Source organism: Rhinoderma darwinii, chromosome 5, assembly GCF_050947455.1.
Source record: "Rhinoderma darwinii isolate aRhiDar2 chromosome 5, aRhiDar2.hap1, whole genome shotgun sequence".
Lineage (NCBI taxonomy): Eukaryota > Metazoa > Chordata > Amphibia > Anura > Rhinodermatidae > Rhinoderma > Rhinoderma darwinii.
The window spans coordinates 81,384,279-81,403,733 of NC_134691.1; the positions used below are offsets into that span (position 1 = coordinate 81,384,279).

The window sequence follows — 19,455 nt, forward strand, 5'->3', positions numbered from 1 at the left end:
TTAGGTTTATATAGGCTTGCAAACGTTTTTGGCTATCATAAATGCATCTTGCCTAGCATGAAAACAGTGATGATTTAAGCATGTGCCACTATTAAGTGTGATTCTTGTACCAAGCAACTCCTGTATACTAACTTCAGCGTGACCAGCATTCCAGCCCTTCCACACATCTCTTCCTACCATTGTAGCTGAAGTGATAAGTCTCTTAAATGACAGGTTTTGTGCAATTAAAGTGACCCTCCTGCCCTCAGTTCTGCAGATTATCCTGTGTTTCTCCAGCAAACTCCTGTGCTGGCACCACCCACATCTAAGACACCTCCAGGCAATTACCTAAAACTGCCTGGTACAAGTCCCAGCCCTGAATGCATCTCATAATTGCAGTGATTGGAAACTCACCTCCTCCCCTCTGCTGCACAGGCACAAGTGACAGTGCTCAGTGGCTGCGAGAAGAGAAGACCTATGATCTGTTTATGTCCCACTCAACACTGAAGTCTTGTTCTGCTGAGGACAGAGATGGCTGACAGACACTACATAGACGACTCTGAACTGCAGGGAGACGGAGAGAAGCAGGAGTGGGGCTATGTGGAAGGTGAGTTCTTTATTCATTTTATTATGTATGTATTCCAAACTTTTCCTGTGTAGAAGGGGCACTTCAAGACCTAAAGATTTCTCCCCAATCAGATACAAAATCCAATATTGCGGCACTCATCTAATAACATCATATGTGCAGATCATAGAAAAATCGAAACATTTATTTTTGCATTGCCTTTGCTTTTTGCCATTGCATTTCGCGTGATAAATTCTTGTTTATGTAACGCATTACGCTGATGGTAATAATGATCATTTCCACTGGTTTGAGAATCTGATCACACCATAGGTGGGAAAATTATCCCTGATATATAAATCACAGTCAAACTGACTAAATTATTTTTACGACCTATTTACTTATTAGTAGTATTATATGATGCTGAATGCTTCATAATCTGAAAATTAAGACTTCTATAAAAATTTTGGTAGAAATGTCGTAGTTCACATGGCGCAAAGTTTTAATTCACTACTCTAGCTCTGTGTCTAAATATCCTTGTCAAGGCAGAGTGGCTTGTTGGTGCACCTGGGGCGCATGCCCCACAATCCCCCCTATCTACACCCCTGATCATTAGCCTAGTAAATCTACTTTGAGGAAGAGGTCACACACTGACAGTTCTGGAGGGGCTCAAGTTTGTTTTTTTTGCCTAAACCAAGATTGGATGCAACAGAGAAGAGGATCTGATCCCCGTAGCAGCAAATAATTTATAGATGTCAAAAGCACCACACCACAACCAGGACGTGTGATACCATTCCCAGCCGCACAGTATGACTTTCGTACTTGGGTATTTAATAGATTATAAATATTTGCTTTGCCTGGTTAACTACTTCAGGATGGAAGGAGTTAAAGAACCTGTTGTACCACTTTTACTTTTAATAACACTTTATTGTTTAGAAGTAAAACATGTAAATCTTTAATAAAATAAATAATGTGACATTAATTTCATGGGTTTGAATGGATAATTAAAAAGGAAAAATAATTGAATACAAATGTTCACGGCTCTTTGGCTCCTTTATCAGATGAAAGTCTTATAATTGATGATGAAATCACGAGATATCATGACATTGCTAATTCCATTCAGCTGAGATATAAGCTCCTTTCATATAGATATGTGTTTAACCCCAATATGTCTCTCTATCAGTTCTATACAAGCTGCACATATTGATTTTTGGGGTAATTCTCTGACAATTTAAAGTGACAGTCCACTTTTGGAGTACTTTTAAATTATGTATCTTAGAAAATTGCAATTAATCGAATCCAGAATATAATCATTTGATCAGAAACATGCAAGGCTGTGGGAAATTGCTTTGCAAACCAATCAGCAGAATACAGACTGACATTTACAACAGCCTACAGACTGCCAGTGCACTGCAGACACAGGCTGTTAAAAAAACAGGCTTGTATACCTTGAAAGGTCTGCAGGGAACCCATGATGAAGAGATAAATTCTAATAACATTGCATTAGGGAATTGATATTGATGTACTTCTGAAATAATTTTTTTAAAGTGGTTCAGAACTAACTTTCAGTCAGAAAGAAAGATAAGGGCGAGGGAGAAAACCCCTTTAAGAAAACAAGGGCAAATTGACACAGTAAAAATATGTGACACAATGCTTTAGAGAGAGTGGAAGTGATTGTGAGAATTGTGTCAGAGATTCCCAATGACAGATATCTTTCAGATATCTTTGAGCATCATTACAGGGGTATGACATGAATTAAAAATTTAATTTTAAATTTTAAATAAAATAAAGCAGATACTTGCTGAACTGATACAATTTTATGTAAAACTGATCATATGTAAATGATTGGCATCTGTTAAATGCTCTCCTTTTATGTTTTTTTTTTTTTTAATTCATGCAAAAAAAGAAAAAAAGTGGGAATAAATCTAATTCTTGCCTGTTTCTAATTGGTTGCCTTAAATGAAAAATTAGTTCATGTTCATGGGCCCATCAGGGAAATCACTTTCTAAACGCCCAATCATCACATATAGACATTTTGTTGACCAGCCGGGAGAGACGGTGGAGGGAGTCGGCACAAACATGTATTACATGGTCATCCATTCTTAGGTAACTGTCACAGTTTCCCCTTTAAAAGGAAACTCCTGTGAAACCATAGTTTTATCTATAATCATGATGTCTGATGTAGGTTTCTAAATAGTAAAATATTAGATAGCATATGTCTGGGTGATAACTGCAAATCTTCTTAAACTTTTGTATTCTGCTGTTGTCAGGGAATCTCCTGCAGGCAGCTTCCTGTTTCCTGTAAATTATGTAAGGCTACTTCTAACTAATCATCTCTGACCCTCTTCAAAGTAGGCAGCAGTTTGCAGTGAGTCTGCCAGTGAGATGAATGCAGCTGCACAGGGTGCAGTCTGTCTCCTTTCCTGTGTATTCTCCTGTTCTTTAGACAGCATCTGTAGCTCTCCAACATCCTGCTCACAATTTGTAATTATGTACAGTGAAGGAAATAAGTATTTGATCCCTTGCTGATTTTGTAAGTTTGCCCACTGTCAAAGACATGAACAGTCTAGAATTTTTAGGCTAGGTTAATTTTACCACTGAGAGATAGATTATATATATATATATATATATAAAAAAAAAAGAAAATCACATAGTCAAAATTATATATATTTATTTGCATTGTGCACAGAGAAATAAGTATTTGATCCCTTTGGCAAACAAGACTTAATACTTGGTGGCAAAACCCTTGTTGGCAAGCACAGCAGTCAGACATTTTTTGTAGTTGATGATGAGGTTTGCACACATGTTAGATGGAATTTTGGCCCACTCCTCTTTGCAAATCATCTGTAAATCATTAAGATTTCGAGGATGTCGCTTGGCAACTCGGATCTTCAGCTCCCTCCATAAGTTTTCGATGGGATTAAGGTCTTGAGACTGGCTAGGCCACTCCATGACCTTAATGTGCTTCTTTTTGAGCCACTCCTTTGTTGCCCTGGCTGTATGTTTCGGGTCATTGTCGTGCTGGAAGACCCAGCCACGAGCCATTTTTAATGTCCTGGTGGAGGGAAGGAGGTTGTCACTCAGGATTTGACGGTACATGGCTCCATCCATTCTCCCATTGATGCGGTGAAGTAGTCCTGTGTCCTTAGCAGAGAAACACCCCCAAAACATAATGTTTCCACCTCCATGCTTGACAGTGGGGACTGTGTTCTTTGGGTCATAGGCAGCATTTCTCTTCTTCCAAACACGGCGAGTTGAGTTAATGCCAAAGAGCTAAATTTTAGTCTCATCTGACCACAGCACCTTCTCCCAATCACTCTTAGAATCATCCAGATGTTCATTTGCAAACTTCAGACGGGCCTGTAAATGTGCCTTCTTGAGCAGGGGGACCTTGCGGGCACTGCAGGATTTTAATCCATTACGGCGTAATGTGTTACCAATGGTTTTCTTGGTGACTGTGGTCCCAGCTGCCTTGAGATCATTAACAAGTTCCCCCCTGTGTAGTTTTCGGCTCAGCTCTCACCTTCCTCAGGATCAAGGATACCCCACGAGGTAAGATTTTGCATGGAGCCCCAGATCGATGTCGATTGACAGTCATTTTGTTTGTCTTCCATTTTCTTACTATTGCACCAACAGTTGTCTCCTTCTCACCCAGCATCTTACTTATGGTTTTGTAGCCCATTATAGCCTTGTGCAGGTCTATGATCTTGTCCCTGACATGCTTAGAAAGCTCTTTGGTCTTGCCCATGTTGTAGAGGTTAGAGTCAGACTGATTAATTGAGTCTGTGGACAGGAGTCTTTTATACAGGTGACCATTTAAGACAGCTGTCTTTAATGCAGGCACCAAGTTGATTTGGAGCGTGTAACTGGTCTGGAGGAGGCTGAACTCTTAATGGTTGGTAGGGGATCAAATACTTATTTCTCTGTGCACAATGCAAATAAATATATATAATTTTGACTATGTGATTTTCTTTTTTTTTTTAAATATAATCTATCTCTCACTGGTAAAATTAACCTAGCCTAAAAATTCTAGACTGTTCATGACTTTGACAGTGGGCAAACTTACAAAATCAGCAAGGGATCAAATACTTATTTCCTTCACTGTATTTGACTACACATTCTGATAGATGTGATTTGGCCATGTCTTCCGCTATGATGCCTGAACAATGTATCATGGCAGATGTAGATGCCAGAGCTACTGCCTGAAGACAGTGATTTATACAATCAAAATGGTGGCTAATAGTTGTATCATTAGAGATAGAGTTGCAAGATAGGGGTTGTTTGGGGTAACATAGAAGCACTGTTAAAATGTGTATTATTACATTTTTACAGATACTAAATTGTTAAAAAAGTAATAAACACGAAGGAGGACAGTATTCTATTCAAAATGGATCTGGATAATTTGGAGGCTTGGGCAGATAAGTGGCAAATGAGGTTTAACTCTGCTAAATGTAAAGTTATGCACTTGTGAAGGGAAAATACATGTCACCATTAATGGCAGAATAATGGGTACAACTGACATGTAAAAGGACTTAGGATTTTTAGTTGTTGCTACAATTGTCAGGCAGCTGCTGCCAAGGCAAATAAGATCATGGGGGGCATCAAAAGGGGGCAAATATGCACATTATGAGAACATAGTTTAACCATTTTATAAATCACTAGTAAGACCGCACATGGGATATTGTGTGCAGTTTTAGGCACCAGTACACACAAAAGACATAGTAGAGCTTGAGCAGATTCAAAGTCGGGCAACACCAGTCATAAATGCAATGGGTTTGACTACAGTACTCAGAAAGATTACCAAAATTAGTTTTTTTTTTCTTGTTTAAAAAACAGTCGGATGAGGGGTGATTTAACCCCTTCCCGCTCCTTGACGTACTATTACGTCATGGCAGCTGTATCGTTCGCGCTCCATGCCGTAATAGTACGTCTCAGGAGTAACGGCCGTTTCGGCCATCCTCCCGACACATACAGGAGCTGTGACGCTGCTGTCTTGTTCAGCAGCTGTCACAGCTCCTACAGCGGGGACCGATCACTGTGTCCCCGCTGATTAACCCCTTAAAAGCCGCGTTCTATAGAGATTGCGGCTTTTTAGGGGTTAAGCTGCCATCGCCGGCCTGCTACACGATAGCGGCCGGCGATGGTGACTATGGCAACCGGACACCAAACAATGGCGTCCGGCTATGCCATAGACGGAAGCCTAGTGGGTCCTGACAACGTCAGGACCCACTATGCTTGCTGTCAGTGAGTAGCTGACAGTTGTAATACACTGCACTATGCATGTAGTGCAGTTTATTAGAATAGTGATCAGGGCCTCCTGCCCTCAAGTCCCCTAGTGGGACAAAGTAATAAAGTAAAAAAAAAGTTAAAAAAAGATGTGTAAAAATAAGAAAATAAAAGATTTAAAAGTAATAAAAGTAAAAATCCCCCCTTTTCCCTTATCAGTCCTTTATTATTAATAAAAATATATAAACAAACAAATAAACGATACATAATTGGTATCGCCGCATCCGTAACGGCCTGAACTACAAAATTATTTCATTATTTATCCTGCACGATGAACGCCGTAAAATAAAATAATAATAAACCGTACCACAATCACAATTCTTTGGTCACTTCACCTCCCAAAAAATGGAATAAAAAGAGATCAAAAAGTCGCATGTACCGAAAAATGGTACTGATCGAAACTACAGTTCGTTACGCAAAAAAAAAGTCCTCGCACGGCTTTATTGATTGAAAAATAAAAACGTTCTGGCTCTTAGAATAAGGTAACACAAAAAGTGAATGATTGTTTACAAAACGTATTTTATTGTGCAAACGCCATAAGACATAAAAAAAAACTATAAACATCTGGTATCGCCGTAATCGTATCGCCCCGCAGAATAAAGTGAATATGTCATTAATAGCGCACGGTGAACGCTGTAAAAAAAAAACAATAAAAAAACAATAGTAGAATTGCTGTTTTTTAGTCACCACGCCACCTAAAAATAGAATAAAAACTGATCAAAAAGCCGCATGCATGACATGAAAACTACAATGGATTCCTCAAGGGGTCTAGTTTCCAAATTGGGGTCACTTTTTTGGGGTTCCCAATGTTTTGGCACCACAAGACCTCTTCAAACCGGACATGGTACCTAATAAAAAAAGAGCCCTCAAAATCCACTAGGTGCTCCTTTGCTTCGGAGGCCGGTGCTTCAGTCCATTACCGCACTAGGGCCACATGTGGGATATTTCTCAAAACTGCAGAATCTGGGCAATACGTATTAATTTGCGTTTCACTGATAAATCCTTTTGTGTTATAAAAAAAATGGTATAAAGAGGATTTTCTGACAAAAAAAAAAAATTAAATTTCACCTCTACTTTGCTCTAAATTTTTGTGAAACACCTAAAGGGTTCATAAACTTTCTAAATGCTGCTGTGCATACTTTGAGGGGTCTAGTTTCTAAAATGGGGTGTTTCATAGGGGTTTCTAATATATAGGCCCCTCAAAGCAACTTCAGAACTGAACTGTAACCTAAAATAAATAAATAAATGAGGCAATACTTCGCTTCTTACATTATACTGACAATAGCCGTGCCCACCCCGAGATTACCCTAGTTTTGACCGTTTATATAAATGGAGACTATTAGACCGTTTCAGTGCCCGGTTTTCCCAAGCATACACCCCGAGAAGTGTATTTCTATTGATGAGTCCCTGGTACATTTTAAAGGGAGGGTTCAATTCCACGAGTACCTGCCGGGTAAGAGGGCAAGGTATGGTGTGAAGATGTATAAGCTGCGAGAGTGCATCAGGGTATACCTACAGGTTTAGGATATATGAAGGAAAGGCCACCCCCAAACCAGACTGCATCCTGGACTACAATAGGTACATGGAAGGGATGGACTTGTAAGATCAAATCCTGAAGCCCTACAGCGCCATGCGGTGTGGTATAAGAAGCTGGCCGTGCACATCATACAGATGGCTTTGTACAATGCGTACGTGCTACGTCGATGTGCAGGCCAGACGGGAACTTTCCTGGAATTTCAAGAGGTGATTATCAAGAACCTAATCTTTAGGGACCAAGAAGGGGGGGCACCCAGTACTTCTGGAAGCGGGGCCACACGCATCGTACCAGGGCGGCAACACTTTCCAGGGGAAGTTCCCCAAACTGGCAAGAAGGGAAAAAGTCAAAAGAGGTGCAAAGTCTGCTATAAGAGGGCGATAAGGGATGACACAATATATCAATGTGACACGTGTCCCGAATAACCAGAGCTCTGTATGAAAGAGTGTTTTAAAATTTATCATACATCCCTTGGTTTATAATTTACCCCAATTTTACTTACCCTGATGCCCTCCGCACAGCATATCCCCCCTCGTCTTTCCCCTCTGAGCCCTGCTGTGTGCCCAGGCAGCTGATAACAGCCACATGTAGGGTATTGCCATACCCGGGAGAACCCACATTACAGTTTATGGGGTGTAGGTCTCCGGTCAAAATGTTCACTACACCTCTAGATGAATGCCTTAAGGGTGTAGTTTTTAAAACGGGGTCACTTCTTGCGGGTTTCAACTGTACTCGTACCTCAGGTGCTTCTGCATACATGACTTCGCACTAGAAAATCCCCAGTAGGCCAAATGGTGGTCCTTTCCTTCTGAGCCCTCCCATGGGCCCAAACGGCAGCTTATCACAAAAAATGGGGTATTGCCGCACTCAGGACAAATTGCGCAACAGAATGGGGTATTTTGTTTCTTGTGAAAATAAGAATTTTTGAGCTAAAATGACATATTATTGGAAAAAATATATATTTATTTAATTCCCAGCCCAATTCAAATAAGTTCTGTGAATAAACTATGGGGTCTAAATGGTCACATTACCCATAAATGAATTCCTTGAGGGGTGTAGTTTCCAAAATGGGGTCATTTGTGATTGGTTTCTATTGCTTTGATAGCTCTGGGGCTCTGCAAATGCGACATGGCACCCGAAAACCAATCCAGCAAAATCTGGACTCCAAAGAACACACAGCGCTCCTTTCCTTCTGAGCCCTCCCATGGGCCCAAACGGCAGTTTATCACCACAAATGGGGTATTGCCGCACTCAGGACAAATTGGGCAACAAAATGGAGTATTTTATTTCTTGTGAAAATAAGAATTTTTGAGCTAAAATGACATATTATTGGAAAAAATATATATTTATTTAATTCCCAGCCCAATTCAAATAAGTTCTGTGAAGAAACTATGGGGTCTAAATGGTCACATTACCCATAAATGAATTCCTTGAGGGGTGTAGTTTCCAAAATGGGGTCATTTGTGATTGGTTTCTATTGCTTTGATAGCTCTGGGGCTCTGCAAATGCGACATGGCACCCGAAAACCAATCCAGCAAAATCTGGACTCCAAAGAACACACAGCGCTCCTTTCCTTCTGAGCCCTCCCATGGGCCCAAACGGCAGTTTATCACCACAAATGGGGTATTGCCACACTAAGGACAAATTGGGCAACCAAATGGGGTATTTTGTTCCCTGTGAAAATAAGAAATTTTGATCACAAATGACATTTTATTGGAAAAAATGACATTTTTTTCATTTCACATCCCAATTCAAATACGTGCTGTGAAAAAACTGTGCGGTCAAAATGGTAACAACACCCATAAATGAATTCCTTGAGGGGTGTAGTTTCCAAAATGGGGTCACTATTGGGGGATTCCTACTGTTTTGGCACCTCAACACCTCTTCAAACCTGGCATGCTGCCTAAAATATATTCTAATAAAAAAAGAGGACTTAAAATGCACTAGGTGCTTCTTTGCTTCTAGGGCTTGTGTTTTAGTCCACGAGCGCAGTAGGGCCACATGTGGGACATTTCTAAAAACTGCAGAATCTGGACAATACATATTTAGTAGTGTCTCTCTGATAAAACCTTCTGTGTTACAGAAAAAAAAATGAATAAAATTGAAATTCCGCAAGAAAAATGAAATTTGCAAAGTTCACCTCCACTTTGCTTTAATTCCTGTGAAATGCCTGAAGGGTTAAAAAACTTTCTAAATGCTGTTTTGAATACTTTGAGGGGTCTAGTTTTTAAAATGGGGTGTTTTATCAGGGTTTATAATACATAGGCCCCTCAAAGCCACTTCAGAACTGAACAGGTACCTTAAATAAAAGGCATTTGACATTTTCTTAAAAATATGAGAAATTGCTGTTTATGTTCTAAGCCTTGTAACGTCCAAGAAAAATAAAAGAATGTTCAAAAAACGATGCCAATCTAAAGAAGACATATGGGAAGTGTGAACTAGTAACTATTTTGGGAGGTATAACCGTCTGTTTTACAAGCAGATGCATTTAAATTCTGAAAAATTCAATTTTTTCAAAATTTTCTCTAAATTTTGCAATTTTTCACCAATAAACACTGAATATATCGACCAAATTTTACCACGAACATGAAGCCCAATGTGTCACGAGAAAACAATCTCAGAATCGCTTGGGTAGGTTTAAGCATTCCCACGTTATTACCACATAAAGTGAAATATGTCAGATTTGAAAAATGGGCTCTGAGCCTTAAGGCCAAAACTAGGCTGCGTCCTAAGGCTATGTTCACACGGAGTATTTTGGGGGAGGAATATCTGCCTCAAAATTCCGTTTGGAACTTTGAGGCAGATATTCCTCTCCCTGCACGCCGATTTTCGCGGCAATTATCGCGCCGTTTTTCGCCCGCGGCCATTGAGCGAGAAATACGCTTTCTGCTGCCTCCCATTGAAGTCAATGGGAGGTCGGAGGCGGAAGCGCCCGAAGATAGGGCATGTCGCTTCTTTTTCCCGCGAGGCAGTTTTACTGCTCGCGGGAAAAAGACGCCGACGCCTCCCATTGAAATCAATGGGAGGCGTTCTCGGGCCGTTTCTGCCGAGTTTTGCAACGCGGTTTCCGCGTAAAAAAACTCGGCAAAATACCCCGTGTGAACATAGCCTTAAGGGGTTAATAACTATGTATAAATATATCAAAGGTCAATACATAGATCTAAACTAAAAATGTGATACCAGTGGATTTATGGCAGTAAAAACAGAAGAAATATATAATTTTCTTTCAAAATGAGTACACTTGGAGGGTCTTTACCTTGCTGTCAGACAAGATATCACTGGGTCATATATTTATTAGGGTTGTTTCGTTTTCAATATTCAGTGTGGCTCAATATCATTTGTTGTATTTGAAAGTAGCTCCTAAACTACAAAAGTGTGGAGACCTCTGCCTAAGTGCTCATTCACACGAACGTGAATCTCGTCCGTGTGCTGTGCATGGAAATCACGCACCACACACGGACGCATTGATTTCAATGGGGCCGTTCACACATGCAGGAGTTTTCACGCGGGTAAAACTCACTACATGTCCTATATTGGTGGGTTTTTACGCACCTACGTGCCCATTAGAGTCAATAGGTGCGTGAAAACCACTCACCGCACACTCCCCTTATGCAGTGGGTGATTTGCACATCAACTAAATAAAAAAAAAAAAAAGTGCTTTGCGAGTGAAAACCACATGCCACTTGCAAAGCACACTGATGCATAACGTAACGCACACGGACCTGTGTAAATCTGTCACGCTCGTGTGAATGTAGCCTAAAGAAAAATCTACCCTTGGCTGACATTTGCTACATTACATTTTAAATTGTCAGATGTTCCTAAGCAATAAGCTGAAAACCTTTTGTATAAAAGTACATGCTGACAGTGGCAATTTGTAATATATTACTAAAGGGCAACTGGATGTCAGCGTAAGGGTAGTTTTCCTTTAAAAAGAACCAGTCTTTTTTTTTTTTATAGGGAAGTGTTCAGGTATTTTGAGTTATACTAATAGTCTACTCTTCGGTCTTCTAATTTGACTTATTGAGGAATTGATGCTTACTTAGACATATTTTCTACGACCAGTGTCGTACTGGGGTTTCTTGGGCCCACCGGAGGAGATGATTCTGAGGGCCCGCCATCCATCTAAACAGAACATGTACACGTCTACTTTTAAATTCCTATGTAATCTTTGTTGTTATCACTGCACTCACAGGACATATTAACAAGGTCTAATAGATTATTTATGACTTATCTTATAAGAAATAGACCCTAGTGGCAAATGATTGGCTCTAAAATCAGCTTCAAATGGGCTTGTCTTCTGCTGGATCATTTTTGGCCCATTGTGTCAAAGCCAGGGCCCTTCGGGGGATCCCCTAGTACCCTGGTGAACTAGTTTGACTCTGCCTACGACTTTTGCATATTTCCAACACATTCAAAAATATAATAAATCAAACCTACAAAACATGATCAAAAGAAAACTACAGGGCTCTTGTTACATTAGTTACACTGGAAATATACTAGAGTGGCTTCTTGGGCCAGATTAATCGGATTATACATAAAGCTATTGAGCCAAACAACATTGTAACAAGGGTATTGCAACTATTCACCCTATCAATTTCAACAACTGATAGGAGGATAAGTTGAGGCAATGAGGAAGAGTATTTTCTGAACACATTATATGGCAATTTCACTGAATATACTAGCAGCAAGCAGTCATTATTTAGATTCTGCTAGACTAGAAGTAGGCATACTTTTCCAGTATAAGATCTACTTTTTGTGGAGTCTGAGTTAGGGGATCTACTAGTGAACTAGGGTAAGGCACATTTGGCATGTACTGCTATAAATTTTCTGTATGCCCTTGTTTAGATTCCCTAGTGCCCCCACAATAGTGATAGCAGCTACAATAAGCTAGTTATTGCACATGCACCACAGCCAACGATTCTTCATACATGACCGTGCTGCTCCTCCTCTGCCTTGTTTTGTGCTACAATGTGTATTAACCGCCAGAGAGTGTGCGAAATTCACAACAGCTAATGGCACAAATCGAGCCCGACAAATCCCTTTATGGTTTGCCAAAGCGCTTTTCACTAGAAAAGGTGGTGACAGAGACACCGAAACAAAAACTTGCGAGGAGGCATTTTTCCTACTTTTTAAAACCAGCAAGAGAATAGCCTAAAGACCTAATATCAAGTCTACCGGTAGATGAACATCCAATATTGTGCTAAACTTAAAGCTATGTAACCAATAAAGGGAATCTATCATACAATGCAGGATACGTCAAATACAGTAATTTGTCAAGTTGGAAATTTGTAGTTAATCTAAGTAATGCACAATTCAGAGTATAACATTTATAAGGTTCTTAATGGTAGACTCTTTCATCATGCAGGGTTGCTTGCATTTTGAAGAATCAGTTTGAGAAGATTATACTCATCCCAGCTCTTTATTTTCCACCAGCAGAAGACATACTGTTTTACAACAGTCTGTACTCTGCATCCAGTTTTTTTAAATATACTTGTTTAGCCTGTTGATTAGAAATTCCACTGAATGCTATAAAGTTAAGGCACTATTTTAAGATGACAATCATTTTCAAAAGGTTAATGATGGCTGTTCGCTAAATACAGACAGACCATGCTTTCTACTTTTACTAAGTGGTCATAGAGCAGTACTTACCTTAAAATAAACACTTGCATGGTCATTAGCGTAATTTATCACAAGAGCATTATTACACAAATTCAGTTATATATAAAAAAAAATAGTGCTAACGAAAACAGTATTATTATGTAACACATTTTCATTTAAAAATATAGTCTGAATTTGACCCCTAAGATTGTAGCTTGTTTTTCTTGTGTTTTATATGAACTTATGAAGGTAACAGAATAAGGGGTCGCCTGATTGGTAAAGCATTCTATTAGTCAGTAAAAATGAAGTTTGAGACAGCACTAAATGATAAATATGAAATGGATGTTTATTCACCCATGTTGCAATGTTTCAGTCCTCACAATGGGACTTTTTTTTGCAGGCAGACAAAATCTGCCTCAGAATTCCTTCAGGAATTTTAAAGCACATTTTGAATTGCCTGCACGTATTTTTCTCGTTTTTCCGTGACGTTTTTCGCCCTCAGCCATTGAAACTAATGCAAGGACCATGGGCAAAAAACGCAGCAAAAACTGCTTTGAAACGGGCACCGCAGGTTTTTTCTGCCTCCCATTGATTTCAATGGGAGGACAGAGGCAGAAACCGTGGCAAGAAAGATCATGCCACTTTTTTTTTACACGAGCGGCCAAAAGCTGCCTGGGAAAAAAACCGCCTCTGCCTTCCATCAGAATAAATATCAGCGCCAAATAAATCCTGTGTGAACTGACCCTAATAGTACAATAATTTTATTAATACTCTTATTATATGAATATATGAATATATGAATATATGAATATACTGTACTGTAAATTTCATTGGTGCTGTGTTGAATATTACTCTTCTTTATGGAATGATATCTTCACACTTGACTCCTGATTCTAGGGAGTGAAAATAAATAGAAAAATATGTTGGCACACACTGTAACACTTAGCAGATAATACTATCACAAGCATAAACAATGGCAATGATTTTTTTTTCCCATATTATTCTCCATGGTATCAGGGGCCCTGTTAATTATTTACTATTCCATGTACATTGTGTTCACTGACAACGTTGTAGCTGCTATCAATGTACCCCCTTCTGTTAAATAAATAAAGGTTACAATAAGATCAACTTTTAGCGTAATCTGAACCAATTTTCTTTTACAAAAATACGAAGGTTTGTTTTGAAGCAACGCCTTATCGGTCATCTCAGTAATCTATATCCATGTCCTTATTTGCTAGTATATATTTTTGCTTGAGCTGAATATATTACTGATGGACTAAAGTCTGTGTTCCACTGGGTGCACCGTAAGGGATTATTAAGATAAAATGGGGGAACCTCCTTTATTTTTCATGCATTTGGAGGTCTCTAAAACGGGCAAATTGGAGCAGTATTTAGGCTTTGGTTGTTAAGTAATTTAACCTCTTCTCGCCATTTCTGGGTTTTATTCATTTTTTTCTTCCCTCACCGCCGACATAGCTGTATGAGAGATGTTTTCTTGCAGGACAAATTGTAGGTTTTAACGGCACAATTGAATGTACTATATAATGTACTAGGAAGCCTTTAAAAATAATGTGTGGGTGGATTGAAGAAAAAAATACAATTCATCCATTGCTTTTTGTGTTTCGTTTTTACTGCGTTTACTTGCGGTAAAAACGACATGTCAACTTATTTTGCGAGTCAGTGTGATTGCGGTGATACCAATTTTATATTGTTTTATTTATGTTTTACTACTTTTACAGAAACAATCTGTTTTATCAAAAATTTTTGTTGATGGAGCTGTGTGAAAGCTTCAATTTTGCGGGTAAAGCTATATTTTTTACTTGTACAGTTTGAAGTACATGCGAGATTATGATCACTTTGTATCCTATTTTCTGGGGAGGCAAGGAGACCAAAAAAACTGCAATTTTGGCGTTTTTCCAATTTATTTTTTTTACGGCATTCACTGTGCGGGATAAATAATGTTATATTGCAATAGTTCGAATCGTCATACAAATAATGGTAATTTTTTTTATTGTTTACATCTCTTTAGTGTAAAAAATGGGAAAGGGGTTTTTTTAACTTTTAATATTTTTTTTTCAGTATATCTAAAAACGTTATTAACCTTATTTTTACATTTAAGGTACTTCTGTATTGCAGTGTATTCTTCTTTCTTCCATCTCCTATTAAGCCTTGTCTCTGCAGGGCTTAAAGAGGCTCTGTCACCAGATTTTGCAACCCCTATCTGCTATTGCAGCAGATCGGCACTGCAATGTAGATAAGAGTAACGTTTTTATTTTTTAAAAACGAGCATTTTTGGCCAAGTTATGACCATTTTTGTATTTATGCAAATGAGGCTTGCTAAAGTCCAACTGGGCGTGTTTAAAGTAAAAGTCCAACTGGGCGTGTATTATGTGTGTTACATCTGGGCGTGTTTACTTCTTTTACTAGCTGGGCGTTCTGACGAGAAGTATCATCCACTTCTCTTCAGAACGCCCAGCTTCTGGCAGTGCAGACACAGCGTGTTCTCGAGAGATCACGCTGTGTCGTCACTCACTTCCTGCCCCAGGTCCTGCATCATGTCGTACGATCGAGGACACATCGGCACCAGAGGCTACAGTTGATTCTGCAGCAGCATCGGCGTTTGCAGGTAAGTCGATGTAGCACCTTACCTGCAAACGCTGATGCTGCTGCAGAATCAACTGTGGCCTCTGGTGCCGATGTGGCCGACACGATGCAGGACCTGGGACAGGAAGTGAGTGACGTCACAGCGTGATCTCTCGAGAACACGCTGTGTGTCTGCACTGCCAGAAGCTGGGTGTTAACGAACAGAAGTGGATGATGCTGATTCGTCAGCATCATACACTCCCATTCCTAACGCCCAGCAAGTAAAAGAAGTAAAAACGCCCCGATGTACACACATAATACACGCCCAGTTGTACTTTTACTGTAAACACGCCCAGTTGTACTTTTGCAAGCCTCATTTGCATAAATACAAACATGGTCATAACTTGGCCAAAAATGCTCGTTTTTTTAAAAATAAAAACGTTACTGTAATCTACATTGCAGCACCTATCTGATGCAATAGCAGATAGGGGTTGCAAAATCTGGTGACAGAGCCTCTTTAAAGGCTATGGACAACTTTGAGGGCATTTTATGTTTATTTTTTAAAATAAATAGATTAGTCAGTGTGTTTAGTGTAACTTTGTAATTAGTCTTTATTAAAAAAAAAAACGATTTACAGGGGATGTGTGGCACTATCTACAGGAGGTAGTGTGGAACTATCTACAAGGGGTGTGTGGCACTATCTACAGGGAGGTGTGTGGCACTATCTACAAGGACGTTTGTGGCACTATCCACAGGGAGGTGTGTGGCACTATCTACAGGCCCGGTGTGGCACTATCTACAGGGGCACTGTGGCATTATTTACAGGGGACACAGTGGAATTATCTGCAGGGGCACTGTGGCACTATATACAGGGGGCTGCATTGCGGGGCACTATCTACGGGGGGCACTGTGGCACTATTTACAGGGGACTCTAAGTGGGCTCTAAGTAATATCTACAGGGGGCTTCATGTGGCCATTATCGGCTTGGAGCTCTGAGGGGCACTATCTACAGGGGGCTCTATGTTGGGCAGTATGTACAGTGGGCATTGTGAATGGTACTATTTACAGGTGCTCTGTGTGTAGCACTATCTAAAGGGGGCAATGTGTGTGGTGATTTACTTTACAGTGTTTGGCTCAATTGTATTCAGGGGCACAGTGTATGGTACTATTATATTCAGGTGTGCAGTGAATGATACTATTATTTACATGGTTGCAGTGTATGGTGCTATTATATTGAGGGACATAGTATGTTGCACCATGACAACTTTACCTTCGTTTATAGGTGCAGAAAAGTTTGAAAAGCGAGGAGCCGAAGACATCTGAGGGGCATATCCTGCAGAAATGGCTGGTGGCCGGGAGAAGTCATCATAGAGGTCTGGACTGGATGAAGAAGAAAAGAGAAAAATAACGACTAGAATCTTAGAAGATATCACCTGTGAGTCACTGAATTTAGAGAATCTGTCATCTCTCCTGATATGTCTATTATAGGAAATCCTTGTGTTCCACAAAAAGTCTGTGTAGTCCAGGACTAATAGAAAAATGGGTGTTACTATTCCCCTTGTCAAGTTGATGTGTCCCTACACAGTATGATGCTGTCAGTGATGGTTGGAGACTGTCAGTATGTAGGGACACAGCCCTTTGACAAGGGGAATTGTAACACCTATTTTACAATGCTAGCACATCAATGCTAGCACAAGGTGCAGCAGTGCGGCGGTGGTAGAGAAGGGGGCAAAAGTTTGGGGAACAACCCTGTGCCTATGGTCTACGTAATCCGTCACTGAGTGTCACAAATTGCCCATAAAGCCCCCTATATTGAAAACATATTCCTATATAGTATAGATTATGCGATTGCCCATAATATAGGAAAGCGCAGCAGACTATAAGATCCTATACAGCAAAAAAACGGTTTACCAACATATACCGGCCTGGCGAATGCAAAAAGGGCTTTATGGATAGGTTTAGCGTATGTACCCACAAAACGTGGTTGTCTGAACAGAGGTAGATTCGCTAATGAGGGTGCCTCCCTCGATCAGCTTAACACATCTATGTAGGGTATATGTAAACAGGAGAAAAATGGGGATAAGGGACAATCGGCTCAATTTGACTAGAAAATACAAATTTATTTAATTTTGACTAAAATGTATGATCTTGCATAAATAACGAACAATCAAACAGACAAGACATCACAAGCCCGGCCGGGTAAATGTAAATATGATTCAACAAGTATAGAAGACAATCTTGCTCACAAGTCATAAGCAGAAAAAATTGTTCACCTCATTCAACTGCATATATATCAGGATTGTGGTAATGGAGTTTCCGGAGCCGGTCAAGTGCACTTAGCATAAGTGTTTAGTATTAATGGCTACCGGGATATACCGTTCCTATAACTTGGCTATGGTATTATCCGCACAGATCTCTGGTGTGTGTGCGCAATTGTGACTAGTAAATCCAGTTCTGCGACTAAGTCCAAGCTACATGCCGAGCATGTGTTTCAGTCTCCAGACCAAAACAACAGTTTCCGGCGTGTGACGTCGCACAGCACGCTGACGCATTTCATCACTTGCGTGACTTCCTCAGAGCATATGAAGAGGCATCGACATAGGTCCTCTATATCAGGGAAATACAAGCCAATAGTATCGATCGGTCTGTCGAGCCAGTTATTAACCCCAGTGTTTCCAGATCGGACTGAGGTAAATGATTGCTACATTATACAATACGGTTTTACAATACAAATGGCAATTTGATTTGAAATTCTTTAAATATTCATTGACATTTTTCCGCTGGCTATCCCCATGACTAAAATAATAAAAGGGAGGAAGGGAAGAAAAAAAAAAAAAGGAAAAAAGAAAAGAAGGGAAAAAGGAGGGAATGGGGGGATGCGTCTCAAGAGCCAAACCACGCACTGGACACAGTCACGCGGGTAGGATCTCGGGGCCCAGCTCACACCAAAAGGCATACGCAATTGGATTCATCCATAGAGACTAATAATACAATATCACCCCCATCATTCCTAGAAACATCTGAAGGCAGGGATGCAGACCAGGTCCCAGGAGTCGAACCGCGCACTAGATACAGTCACGCGGGTTGAGTCCCGGGACCTGGGCCGCATCAAAGGTACATATAGCGTTTAAGTTCGTTATTTAGCCCGGAAGGGGCCAGAGATTTTAGGTTGTATATCCACATGCTCTCCTTTTGAAGTAGAGATCGATCTTGGTTACCACCCCTTTTGTTCTTTGGAAGTTGGTATATTGCCATGAATTTTAGGCCATCAGGGGACTGTTTATGATGTTCCTTAAAGTGCATTGCTAGGGGGCTCCTTTAGTCCCCATTTTTTATATCTCTTATGTGTTCAGAGATTCTAAGTTGAACTTCCCTTATAGTTTTCACCACATAAAATGTATTGCAGGGACACAAGATCAAATAGACCACCATCAATGAACGGCAGTTGAGGAAGCTTCTAACATTGAACTTGTGACAATTAGATGAATCATAGAACACATCGCTCTTCCTAACAAATTTACACTGTGAACATGTTCCACATTTAAACATCCCTTTTAGATTATGTGTAGGCCAATTACTACTTGTAACTCTTAAATTTGGACCTTACAAGTAGATCTCAAAGGTTTGGGGCTCTTCTAGATGTCATACTCAGATAATCGCCAACCATTTCCTTAATCTTTTCACATAGCGTTAGATGTTGCCAATTCTTTATCATTATTTCTCTTATGCCTTCCCAATGTTGTCCAAATCTGGAAATAAATCTCACTTTATTTTCCAGTTTCACAGATGATGACAGTGATCTTGCTATTCTCTTATCCTTTTCCCTTTGTTCAGTTTGGTACAAGAGGGATTCCCTGTTGGTATGCAAAGCTCTATTATACCCGCGTTTGATAAACTTTGATGAATATGCCCA

At 40.0% G+C, this 19,455-nt stretch overlaps 1 protein-coding gene across 1 annotated transcript in view; it reads left to right on the top strand.

Annotated features, from left to right (window-relative positions):
- Nucleotides 1-281: 281 nt before the first annotated feature.
- CA8 (carbonic anhydrase 8) overlaps nt 282-19,455 on the top strand; it is an 88,426-nt gene continuing 69,252 nt past the window's right edge. Inside the window, exon 1 of the mRNA XM_075826206.1 lies at nt 282-586. Coding sequence (XP_075682321.1) covers nt 511-586 — 76 coding nt within the window. The 5' untranslated portion in view covers nt 282-510. The remainder of the gene's footprint in view (nt 587-19,455) is intronic.